The 13,245-nt window shown below is 34.5% G+C and overlaps 1 protein-coding gene across 14 annotated transcripts in view; it reads right to left on the minus strand.

Annotated features, from left to right (window-relative positions):
* The window catches only part of LCORL (ligand dependent nuclear receptor corepressor like), a 169,328-nt gene that overhangs the window by 95,995 nt on the left and 60,088 nt on the right, over window positions 1-13,245 (minus strand). For 13 of the 14 annotated variants that reach the window (XM_043871087.1, XM_043871084.1, XM_043871077.1 and 10 more), the window contains one exon: window positions 12,808-12,937. In XM_043871087.1, coding sequence (XP_043727022.1) covers window positions 12,808-12,937 — 130 coding nt within the window. Of the gene's footprint in view, window positions 1-11,300; window positions 11,348-12,807; window positions 12,938-13,245 lie in introns of those variants that run through there. The other variant, XM_043871086.1, reaches the window with a different exon arrangement.

Genomic DNA, 13,245 nt, shown 5'->3' on the forward strand with positions numbered 1-13,245 from the left:
ATGAACCGTAAACTTCCAGATGTGCAATCTGGTTTTAGAAAAGGCAGAGGAACCAGAGATCAAATTGCCAATATCCGCTGGATCATAGAAAAAGCAAGAGAGTTCCAGAAAAACATCTATTTCTGCTTTATTGACTATGCCAAAGCCTTTGATTGTGTGGATCACAATAAACTGTGGAAAATTCTTTAAGAGATGGGAATACCAGACCACCTGACCTGCCTCTCGAGAAATCTATATGCAGGTCAGGAAGCAAGAGTTAGAACTGGACATGGAACAACAGACAGGTTGCAAATAGGAAAAGGAGTACATCAAGGCTGTATGTTGTCAGCTTGCTTATTTAACTCATATGCAGAGTACATCATGAGAAACGCTGGGCTGGAAGAAACACAAGCTGGAATGAAGATTGCCGGGAGAAATATCAATAGCCTCAGATATGCAGATGACACCACGCTTATGGCAGAAAGTGAAGAGGAACTAAAAAGCTTCTTGATCAAAGTGGAAGAGGAGAGTGAAAAAGTTGGCTTAAAGCTTCACATTCAGTAAACTAAGATCATGGCATCTGGTCCCATCACCTCATGGGAAATAGATGGGAGACAGTGGAAACAGTGTCAGTCTTTTTTTGGGGGGGGCTCCTAAATCACTGCAGATGGTGACTGCAGCCATGAAATTAAAAGACGCTTACTCCTTGGAAGGAAAGTTACGACCAACCTAGATAGCATATTAAAAAGCAGAGACATTATTTTGCCAACAAAGGTCCATCTGGTCAAGGCTATGGTTTTTCCAGTGGTCATGTATGGATGTGAGAGTTGGAGTGTGAAGAAAGCTGAGCACCGAAGAATTGATGCTTTTGAACTGTGGTGTTGGAGAAGACTCTTGAGAGTCCCTTGGACTGCGAGGAGATCCAACCAGTCCATCCTAAAGGAGATCAGTCCTGGGTATTCATTGGAAGGATTGATGCTGAAGCTGAAACTCCAGTACTTTGGCCACCTCATGCGAAGAGTTGACTCATTGGAAAAGACCCTGATCCTGGGAGGGATTGGGGGCAGGGGGAGAAGAGGACGACAGAGGATGAGATGGCTGGATGGCATCACCAACTCAATGGGCATGAGTTTGAGTAAGCTCCGGGAGTTGGTGATAGACAGGGAGGCCTGGCATGCTGTGTCACGGGGTCGCAAAGAGTCAGACACGACTGAGCAACTGAACTGAACTGAACTGAATGACAAATCAGTAAGTTCTAATCAATAGAACAGTCTGAGTAGACTGTCAATATAATGGACAACTAGCCAATAGCAAATAGTAAACTATAACTGACAGTCACAATTACTTATAAATTAAAAATGATAAAATAGTAATTTATAAAGCTAATTCATCATATTTCACAAGTACAGTATCTGATCAAACCCTCTGCTAGTCCTAGACTCCTTATATCTCAGTAAGAGAAATTCAGAAAGAATTAATCAGCCACTGAAGTGCCAAGAATAAGTAATTATTAAAAGAGAACTATAACTATATCATATTAAATGAGATAGAGAGGAAAGCTCATGTTAGAGGATATTTACAAAGTGCTATTTCTACAAAAATTGCATCAAAAAAGACCTTTATGTGAGAGTAAAAAACTGAAAATATCAGACTCAAAATTATGGCAAGATGGAACGTCAACCTTCTATAAAACAGTTAAGGTGATAGATTGATTCACTGTCTGCCTGATAACTCAGGTGATTTTTTACATTACATTTTATCATCCATAAAACTACAGTATATAAAAAATATTATCTAAGAACAACAACAAAAAGTCCAGCTGACTAACATACCCCTCCTCTTCCTTTTTATTTCAACTCAGGACATATGAACTATTTCAGTGTTTAGCTAAATTACCTTGGCTATTAAGTTTTCTTTTTTTTTCCTTAAAAGGTCCGGATCTTGAGATTCTAATACCACCCAGTTCAGTACAATGTGCTGTCTAAAATTTGGAGGCAGACCACAACCAGGTTTAACTACGTCTTACAGCTAAAATACCAAAAGGAAACACATTTTTAAGAATTGTTGATTAGAGTTTTAGATGTATTATTTACAAGGACAATGAAAACGTTCTACATGTATGTATTAAAGTATACCTTAAAAAGAAAATAAGCCAAAGAATTATCATAGTAGTTTTTACTCTAAAGTTATCTAACCATCTGCTGTTTTTAGGTATATAATAACAGAGGTAAGCATTTTAAAAGCATATTTAATAAATGGTGTGGTTTAATTAAAAAAATTTAAAATAACATGAAGAAGCTGAAACTTAAAGAGACAAAATTTAAAAAGAAAAAAAAAAATCAGAGAAAATCAGATCTCTAAGAAATGTAGATTTTCCAAGAAGTTTAAAAAAAACCAAACCCTTATTTTCACAGCATCGAACACACACACACACAACCTGTGACAGGGGGATTGAATAAAACCTGAAACATCAGTTGTCATAAAAAACCAAAAAACAAACAAGAAACCCTCTCTTCTTAGAAACATATTATTTCATACAGCAAAATTTTAAGACACCTGAATATATAGCGACTGAAAGGAGGAAACTGCTTTTGCATAATCTTTTGGGCAGGCTTCTCCTGTATTTGCTTGGTCACCTGCCAATACTCCTGAACCATACTGCTGTATGGTATCCTAAAATCTGTTTGGCAGCTGAGCCATGTTATTCCACCACAGACATGTATGTATGTTCAGGAAAATTCACCTTTAAATGATTTTTCAACACTTTATCACTAAAATGCATAATTATACATAAATTGAGCAGCAAATACATATTACATGTTGAAGAGTATCTTCTATATTTATGATTTATATCTTTGACCAGAACTCTATTTAAGAAACTAAGAAATGTTTATAATGAATTGGAAAGAAAAAATTATTAAAATATTCCGTGCCTCCAAGAAGTTCAAAATCTACTAAATACTATTAGGGGATAAGACAGAATAATACTTAAAATTGACAAAGAAGGTAGAAATCATTTTATAGAATCAAAATTATCCTTTAAAGTCTCTTAAATACACCCATACAGTATATACATCACTTAAGGTCTACAGTCTCATACATTATTATGTATCATGAAACACACAACTTTTAAATATGAGAATCACACTCTATTTGCAGAGATGCTTTAAAGTACAGGAGGTGTGTGGAAACTAAGACCTATACTAAGAACAGTAAATTTACTTACCTCCCATCTCATGGTCCCTATAGGGGACCATGGATTTATGAAAGTGTTTTGATAAAAAGATACTCTTAGCCAATCAGGCTTGTATCTCAGTAAACAATGACTAGAGTATGAACAATCCTAGCATATTTTTTGTTAACTTCCAGGTGTTAAAAGAAATGTTGACTGTAAAGCAAAATGTCTTACAACTTGCTAAGGAGGCTAGATTTAATGAAGTGGACCATGAAAATGGTAACTGTTTACAGTGCATAGTGAAGAGTTTATGATTGAGAAAATCTTTCAACTTGATGCTCATCATTGGTCAGGCAAAGATAAAGGAGTCACAAATACTTGACACCAAATCCTCAAAAGAAATTTCAGATCATGCAGATAAAATTTTGGTTGACACAAGTTGAGTTTCATCATGACATGAGAAGACCCCACACATTAACAGGTGACCAGGGGCTGAAAAACTACAAGTGAAGTGAATAGTTCATCCATTTTTAGTTTCTTAAAAATCCCACTGCCTTTCCTCTGACTTCAGGTGATGGTTCAGAGCTAGTTCCATGGATTTAGACATTCATCTATTCACTACTTCCCCAGCACATTCTGGCTTAATATTACTCATCACCAAACAGCAACAAAAACTAAGCCTTCATCTTTTTTATTACCATCAAACTTCATATAAGCAACTCTTTATTAAACATTTTAAAAAATGGCTTTTTGATTATTTTACTAAGTATTATTGATAATCACTATCTTATATTATTTAATACATGTTAAATAATATATGTTCCCCCAAAATTAAATAAATAAATAAATAATATATGTTCCTTAGTCAAGTTACTTAAATTATTTCTTTGTATATAAGTAAAGGAACAGTAGAATCAGATAATCTCTAAATCCCCTATCTGCTTTAAAATGCTGTAATTTTAGCTTGGTCTTAAAAGGAAAATAAGTAGTCTGCAAAACTGAGGAATGGGGGTGGCAGTCACCTCCCACATGCCTGATATAAAATTTTTCAAAATCAATATTATCTTTAACTCTTGAAAAGTACTTCCCCCAGGTTTTCTGTAGTTTGATACCTTTTTTTAATGTTTGCTCAAACGTCACTTGACTACCACCTCTGCCCTGCCACTCCCTACGCTCCTCTTCCTCCTTTGTCGCCAACGCTTAAATATACATTTATATCCAGCGTGTGTGAAAGGCAGGGGACTGTGTGTGTGTGTGCACGTGCATACATGCACACTGAACCACAAACAGAATTTACTTGTTTACTGCTTGCTTCCCCTTACTACCACACCAAAGTTCATGCAGACAGAGATGTTTTTTACCTTTTTTTTCCCCACTAATATGGTACCTAGCATATAGAAGGAAGATTAGTGGAACTTCCTTGAATGAATTAACTTCTCTAATCAAGATGGGAAATATGTTTTATAAAGGCCAACTTGCTAGTCTTGCTTTGGGGGAAGTCACACTCAAGGAAAGAAAGAACTAAATTAGTAGCATTTTATGGAAGAACACATGGGTGATGATATAGCTGGTGAATTTATGAGTTACTCAAGAAAATCAGAAAAATATTCTAAGAAGATTTTTTTTCCTAAGAAGATTTTTTAATGATATTAATAAGTTAATACAAAACAGCTAAACAGTACATAGTAATTATAGTAACTGTTACTTTTACATAAAAGTGCTTTTTCCAATTCAGAACTCTGATTATTTTGAATAGCATATATAGATTACTACATTTATTTATACACAGGCCAATTCCATTATCTGCCATACCAGAGACAAAGTACAGGAAAGAAATACTACCCAGGGACAGATGGTGATACAAAAAAAAAGGGCCCCCAAATAGAATTATACTCTTCTGAGAATTAGGTCTTCCCTCTCAGCTAACAGACTACATTTTTTAAACTTAATTAGACTGTGCAAAGAAATAATTTAGGCAGAACTCCTTATATAAAGAGAAATGGAAGAACCACTGCTTCCCAAAATTTAAATTATGTCCTTAAAAGGTTATCAGGGTTGTGTAAAACCACTGAAAAGAATAATTCAATGACCAAATATTTCTGAAAGAAATTTGGAACCACTTTTATTTTCATTATTTAGGCTGATTCCTAGAACACTTTCTTATCACATACAAAGACTCATTAAAGACTTTGCTAAAAGATCTAGTATACTATAAGTCATGCTTTTAAAAAAACATGATCTTTTAAATCATGATTTTAAAGCATTACTGTTGAGCTTTAAAATATTCCTTTTCTTTCTTTTTTTTTTTTTTTTAAATATTCCTTTTCTATATGCACTCAATTAAGTTATTGAGTTTTGACTGTATCAGATACAATTCTAAGTGCTAGGGATATAGCATAATAAACAAAAATCCCATCCTATTGTTCTTATATTGTAGAAGTAGGGGAGACAACAAACACATTAAAAAAGGAGTCAGTTAGAAAAACAAACAAACAAAAAGCAGAATGATAGGAAAGACTGTTTGAAAGAATTATCATGAACAGGGTGGTTGGAGCAACAAGTGATCAGGGCCAGGGGTAATGTTTGGTAATACAACAGAGTGCAATGCTCAGGTGCAAACAAGGATTCTAGACAGAGGTAACAGCAACAGCAAGTGAGAAGACCCTGAGATGGCAATAAGGCTAGCACATCAGAGGATGAGCAAAAAGCCAGAGTCTGCAAAAGAATGAGCAATCAGAGATTTGGCTGAAAAGGAGGCTAAACTAGGCCATGTAGATCAAAACTCTGATAGATTTTACTCTAAGAGACATGCAAAGCCACTGGAAACTTTTGGGCAGAGGAATAATGTATTGGTTTAGGCTTCAGAAATATCATTTTGTGTAGAAAAACGAATGGGTCGGAAAGAGAAAAGTAGAAAGAGAAACAGTTTGGAGGCTCTTTAACACATATTGACCAGGGGATTTTTGCAGAAACTAATGCTTGTGGTGTTAATATGTCTCTGGTCAATATTAAGTAGTACATGCCAGAGATGAAGTATCTTGGATTAGAGTGGCAGCAATGCAAATGGTGAGACACAGTCAGACACAGAATAGATTTTGAAGGTAGAACAACAAATGGGAGTTGATGATAGGTTGCATGTGTGTATAGAGGATACTGAGGAATCAAGAAAAGTTTCTTGTTTTGGGGACTAGCAACCAACTAGGGTCAAGGGTGATACTTTTCACTAAGACAGCAAAGGTTGGGACAGGAGAAGTTTGGGGAAAGTAAAATCAAGAATTCTGTTTTAGAGAGGTCATGTGAAGTGCCCATTAGATATTCTAATGAAGAACACCAAGTAGATATAAGAGAGAAAAGCTAGAGAAAAGATTAGGATTAGATATAATCCTGCAATATTCAGATGTCACCAACACATACACTGTAATTAAGCTGACTGGATGAAATGAAGCCATCAAGTAAGAGAAGCCATTTGAGAAGAAAAGACACTGAGGACTAACTCTTGGGCTCTTCAATATTTAAAGGTAAAGAAAACAAAAACCAGCAAGAAGCATGTGAACAAAGTAATTTGCAAGATGGGGGAAAAATTTAAAGAATATAATATCCTAGAAACTAGGATTAAGAAAGTGATCAACCCTATCACTGATGAATGGTGAAAATCTGAATAAGGTGAGAACTGATTAACTTTCCTCTAAGGAGTATAACATAGAATTACCAATGAAACTGATAGAACAGTTTCAGCAGGGTAGTGGAAAAGAAGTCTAATTGGGATGAGTTGAAAAGAAAAGAACAGAGTGAAGATCGTAAAAGTACAGAAAAGAAGTATCTACTATGTGTCAGATGTGGAGAAGGAAATGGCAACCCACTCCAGTATTCTTGCCTGGAGAATCCCAGGGACGGGGGAGCCTGGTGGGCTGCCGTCTATGGGGTCGCACAGAGTCGGACACAACTGAAGTGACTTAGCAGCATGTGTCAGATGCTTGAGATATCTCAGTAGGAAAAAATACAAAAATCCAATTCTTCATGGTGTTTATATACCAGCAGATGGAAAAAGACAATGAATAATACATTAAAAAAAAAAAAAGCAAATTACACAATGTTAGAAGGTGACTGCACTACAAAAAGGAATGGTGGTTTATAGTTGTGAAGAATTTGAGGCAAGGGATATAAAATAACTACCTAGGTGTTTAACTTTAGTCAAGTTCAGCTGTTCCAGCGCAAGTGTATAATATATGGGGTAAAGGGTCAAAATCCAGATGAGGTTCTGACATGCAAATATGAAAAAAGAAAAGAGAAGCAAGGAAGTTAAGATATTACAGAAAGATGATTACAGCAATCAAGCATCTGAAATGAGTAAGGAGAAAAGTGAAATCATGAGACAATGAATAGTGAGAAGTGGTATGGTCAATAGACTGGGGGTTGCAATAAGGTTAAAAAAATATTGGGATGACTATTAAAATAAAATGGTAGTCAGAAATAGGGATGGTTGAAATTATACTTGGGAGGTGGCAAAGGTCTAGGGATAATAGAAAGGTGGCTGGAGTGGAATGGAGGAAAAGATCATTAGAAATGGAGAGGTCAAGTAACTGAGAAGCCAGAATGTCGAATCAATCAGCTGCACAGTACTTGAAAGTCACCAAGAACTAAAATGGGAGGAAGAAAGTGAAAAAAGTTAGTAGAGGTGTGTAACATGATGATGTGGATAGAACAGGTAGATGTCAGGTGCTTCAGACAAGCTCAGGGTTTTGAGTGAGGACAGTAAATAAATGATTGGAAAGCAGCTATAAAGATCTCGGAACTTGTCAATTTTATCACTCCTGTATTACATAAAGCAAGCAATTAAAAACATTTAGCAAGAGAAAGGGCTACAAGAGCATCTTTTATGAATATACAGGTTTCACCTAAAGCAATAAAGGGAAGATTAAGAGAAAAGACTGAGGGTATACGGGATTGTTGATGAAAGATCACAAGTTTCAGAAGACACAGTGGAAAAAAATATGGGTGCTTATAAAGGTGTAACTGACTAGGTCAAATGAGAGATTAAAGAAGACAAAAGGAGATAAAAGAATCCAGGTAATGGTAAATGAATAATCCAATAGTCTGTCTTTAATTCCTACTATGGATGATGTTATAGGCAGAAAGGTGACTTTAACAGAAATGCCCAAGATCTTAAATCCAGTTTAAGTGTGTTCTTAGAATTTCATTACTATCATCTATATATATGGCAAAAAAAAAAAAATCTTTTCATGAACACCTCTGGATTATGACTCATAATGGTATGTGGATTATTTTACTACACTAACATATAGTTCGGAGAAGGCAATGGCAACCCACTCCAGTACTCTTGCCTGGAAAATCCCATGGATGGAGGAGTCTGGTAGGCTGTAGTCCATGGGGTCGCTAGGAGTCGGACACGACTGAAGCGACTTGGCAGCAGCAGCAGCAACATACAGTTCCCTGAGAGTTCCAAAAAGGCAACCCACATATAAAGAGAAAGCCAAAGGGCCTTCCCTGGTGGCTCAGATGGTAAAGAATCTGACTGCAATGTGGAAGACCTGGGTTTGATCCCTGAGTCAGTCAGGAAGATCCCCTGGAGAAGAGTATGGCTACCCCCTCCAGTATTCTTGCCTGGAGAATTCCATCGACAGAGGAGTCTGGCGGACTACAGTCTATGGGGTTGCAAAGAATCTAACACTTTAAATTCACTTTTTCAATGTATGACCAGATGGTATCAGAAAGGTGCATTTGTAGAAGAAATACTTAGGGCATGAATGAATCAGGTCAAATTTACATAGCCATTCAAAGATACCTGCATTTAGAGAAAAGCAATCTAAAAGATTTAATGCTCCTGATTCTAAGAAGTCAAATGTTTTAGTATCAGTCACAATCCAATTAATTAATGAGAAGTATTAATATTTATTTCATGCAATATTATAAAGCTTAAAAATTAAAAGTTTAAAGGGAAAAAGATTTGTGTTCAGAAAAGGCATGAAAAACTTTATATAAAACCTGGCTATCAATTAATGTAAGGGGAAAAGATTGCTTAATAGCAGCTTTCAACTATATAGCAAGAAAGTCTTCAAAAATAAATGGCCAGAATAATAGTTAAATGAATGTTAAATATGTGTTGCAGGGCGGGGGGCCGGGGAAGGGTGGTGGTGGAGGATAAAGTAGGAAAAACACCGTATTTTGATGAAGGAAGGCTTTATCATATACTGAGCAGTATGATTCATTCAGCTACAATGTGCATACTATCTGTCCAATTTAGTTAAGTAGGCTTCTTTAACTGAAAAATAAAAGATAGGATATCTTCTTGAATTGTAAGCTAGTGATTTACACTGCTTCAGGTGATCAGAGAACATGAAGCCTAAAGTCAAAATAATTTAGTTCACATCCTATGAGGACAGCTTCAGAAAAAGGAATTTTATATTTATATGCCTATGTTTATCCACATTTCAAAACAAATAAACTGATATTCATGATAAACATAGTAATAAATTTAAGTACAAAGTAGAAGATAAACTATATACACATGCAAAACAATTTTGTTCTTCAAATGGAGTAAATATAATACCATAAGTATGTGGAAAAACTGGAAGATATCTTAGTTTATCTTAATGCTCAGTTTATCTTAGTGCTCATTCATCCATTCAAGAAATACTTATTGAAGATATAAGATGTGACAAGTACTATTACATATACAGAGGATTCTGCAATTAACAGAACAAAGTCCCTGCTATCATGGAGGTTTCATTCTACTCTAGCACTCTACGTAAGTATGTAGGTTAACCTCTACAAGGAACTCAATTCTGAAACATTTCCAAAAAATATACAAAATCAGTTAAAAATTCACGTCTACACTAAAATATCCCCTCTCCCTGACTATACTTATTCAACCCACAAAGAGTATTTTTGACTAGCTTCTAATATAAGGAATTGTCCAAACTGTATTTAGATTAAATAATAAGGTTTTCCAATTATTAAATACTGTAAGGGAACTAATCACTAAAGCTGTTCATAGTTCATATGAAGGAAAGAAGGAATGCTCTGTATTTCTCATAGATCCTCTCTAGCCTTCCCGATTCAATTAAAATAATCCTCTAATTCTAGGCTGCTAAGTAGTAGAAAACAGGAAGGTTTTTCTACTTAATACTTAGAATCTAAGTGTTCTTCACATAAAACACCTTTGACCTTTTAAAACTTTCTTCCCAGGGTTCAAATGTTCACAACACAAAACTTAACTTCTCTGAGCTTCATTATCTTTATCTGCTAAAATGAAAACAAGAGTATCTATCTCTCAACAATGTTGGGATTAAATGATGTAAGGCACAAAATGGGCTTAGTGGTCAATCACAGTTGATGACATCAACTATAATAATTATCCTAAGTGTGAGTTCTCAATAAAAGTAACAAATCATCAAAGTCCATAAAATTGTAGTTAGGAAAGATAATAAACAAGCTATAATAAGAATACTAAAAAGATTTCTGTGTTTTGGCAAGATGATCACATGCTTCTGTTCCTCAAACTAAGCAATGGATTCAAAGTATCAGTAATACTAATGTTACTAATATCCAGAATTCCTAAAAATGACTGACTTTGTGAAATTTTCAGGAATCAAATAAAAACTTCACCAACAAGAGGCTTCTATTAGCATTTTATTTGCTTCCAAAGACTCGGAAGTATTTCCTATCTTTAAAAACACATTTTTTTTTTTTTGCCTTTTGTTTCAAAGTTAAAGAACTTACTAAAGAAACAAATGCATATAGGAATTAAGACCATTTAAAACATAGTTACTAAAAATAAAAAAAAAAAATAAAATAAAATAAAACATAGTTACTATCTTCTAACCACATCCTGGTCAGACCATATTGGAAATCTCAAAAACTATTTCATTCAAAGAAAGTAAAAACAAACAACAGAAACAAAGCCAAGTAAACAAGCAGAAAAGTCCTTAGGTTTAATTAAAGCTGGAAGGTGATGATGGACCACAAATAAAGAAATTAACAAAGATAAAAATACTAAAGACCTAAAGTAAGGCAAAAATACTACTAATAAGAATCTTTTATTTTAAAACTGTGATCCTTCAAAGATCTCGAAGAAAAACAAAAAATCCCCAAACGGAGAGGTCACTAAATATCCATGAACACTCACCCAACCACTGGTAGGAGACCTCTTGAAGACCCAGATGCTTGAATCAGCTGAAATAGTACCAATTTTTTACTGATTACTCTTAATAGGGCAATGGAGCACAGGTTAACTCCATACTATCAAATATTAAAAGTTACTATTACTAATTTCTACCTACTACCATTACAAATTACTCAAAGGAGAAGGAGACTGAGTAATGAGTTCTAAGATGAGTGAAACTTACTGCATGCATGTGTGTAAATGCATACATTTCCTCCAGCTCTCTTTGTGATGTAAATCTGAGAATGTAATTCTTTTTATAAGTGTAAATATACAGGCAGAATAAAATTTTCTAAATTAATACAAAATCCTTAAAGCATGTAAAATATTTTTATATTGGTTCATGTACAAAATTGTTTTTAAATTTTGTCTTTTAAAGACAATGACAATTTCTCAATATGAGTTACTTTAATTACACACAGGGAAAGATTTTCAGTCCTATACACTTAAAAATATATATAGTTCTTAACTTTAGGCCTTTTAATATGCTAATGATTCTTCGAATCAGAGGATTTTCATATTTCAACACATAAAAGAACTCATAACACTAAGACTGAACAAAAGCCTCCTTTCTCAAAGGTAAGGACAATATTCAACATTACAGATTAAGACTTGAAAGTTACCTATTTAACAGAAAATATCTGATGTTACCTAACTCAAAAGAGTATTAAAAGCACTATCAATACTTAGATGAAAATACAGTACCATTTTCCTCATCTCTGGAAGTTGGGAGGTACGATGATCTTCCCACTACCACCCTGCATTCCCCCTAAACCATCACTTATTCCCAAGGTTTACGTGGTAAAAATTAAGACATTCTACTGTTGCAGAAATGGCCAAGAAAAAAAAAATGGAAGGGTCTATATTTCTCTAGTTTTCTCAAGTAGCTTAAGATATAAAAACAAATTCTGCCTGATACATATGTATCAAGCAAGGAAACGCATGAAACAATTCTCATTTGGATTAAAGGTTTAGATAGACAGGAAGCAAAGAAGAACAGTGACATTGTAATAGCACATTCAAGCTATCAAAGAAACACTGAAGTCTCAAGCCAGCAAATATACTACCAACCTGGCTGATAAATGATTTAACTGTTACATTTCTATAAACAGTTTTGCAATATATTATATCTATCACTTACTGAACACAAAAGAACTTTTGCAGTCTTGAGAAAAGCAACAAAATAAGGAAGACCAAAAGCATACAAAATTTTCTTCTGCCTACAGTAATTAACAAAATAAAGTCAAGGAGAGATTTGAGAACAGAATGGTGAAGAGAAAGCCTAGCAGAAGGCTAGCTCTGTGACTGCAAATCCTAATGTCCCTAAAAATATGGAGAAAAACTAAGGACCAAGAAGAAAATAATCAAGAATGGAATGGAGATTGACATATTAAAAACTCGTATGTGAGAAAAATTCATATATTTTAGGTCTCTATTACAAATTTTAAATGACAAAGTATATCAATATTACCTTTCTTTCGAAAGAGTGCATTTAGGTAATTTTCTGCTTGGCATTCAATCTTTTCAGTGTTGGACTGGCCCTGAGATGATAGCTCCTCTGTTGGTGTTGACTGTGAAGAATCAAGAGATGGTATACAATCCTAAAATTAGAAGAAAACATCATAAAAAAATCACTTTTTATTTAAACATGGGACTCCACTAAAATGGCAAAAAGAAATTCTCTAAATGTTCATTTGTTCTTTTAAATAAGTCAAATTACATACAGAACATAAAATTTGGGAAAGAGTCAGGAAAAGAGAAATTTATCTTTGATAGAGGGCCAAACTAGCCTTATTTCTTAGCAAAACTACTGTCAAAAAGGAGGAAGGGGGAGAAAAGATAAAATATATTATTAAATAAATTCACTATATAGCATGCCAGTAATGAGAGTTTTAAGAACAAAGCAGAT

Source organism: Cervus elaphus, chromosome 17, assembly GCF_910594005.1.
Source record: "Cervus elaphus chromosome 17, mCerEla1.1, whole genome shotgun sequence".
Classification (NCBI taxonomy): Eukaryota; Metazoa; Chordata; class Mammalia; order Artiodactyla; family Cervidae; genus Cervus; species Cervus elaphus.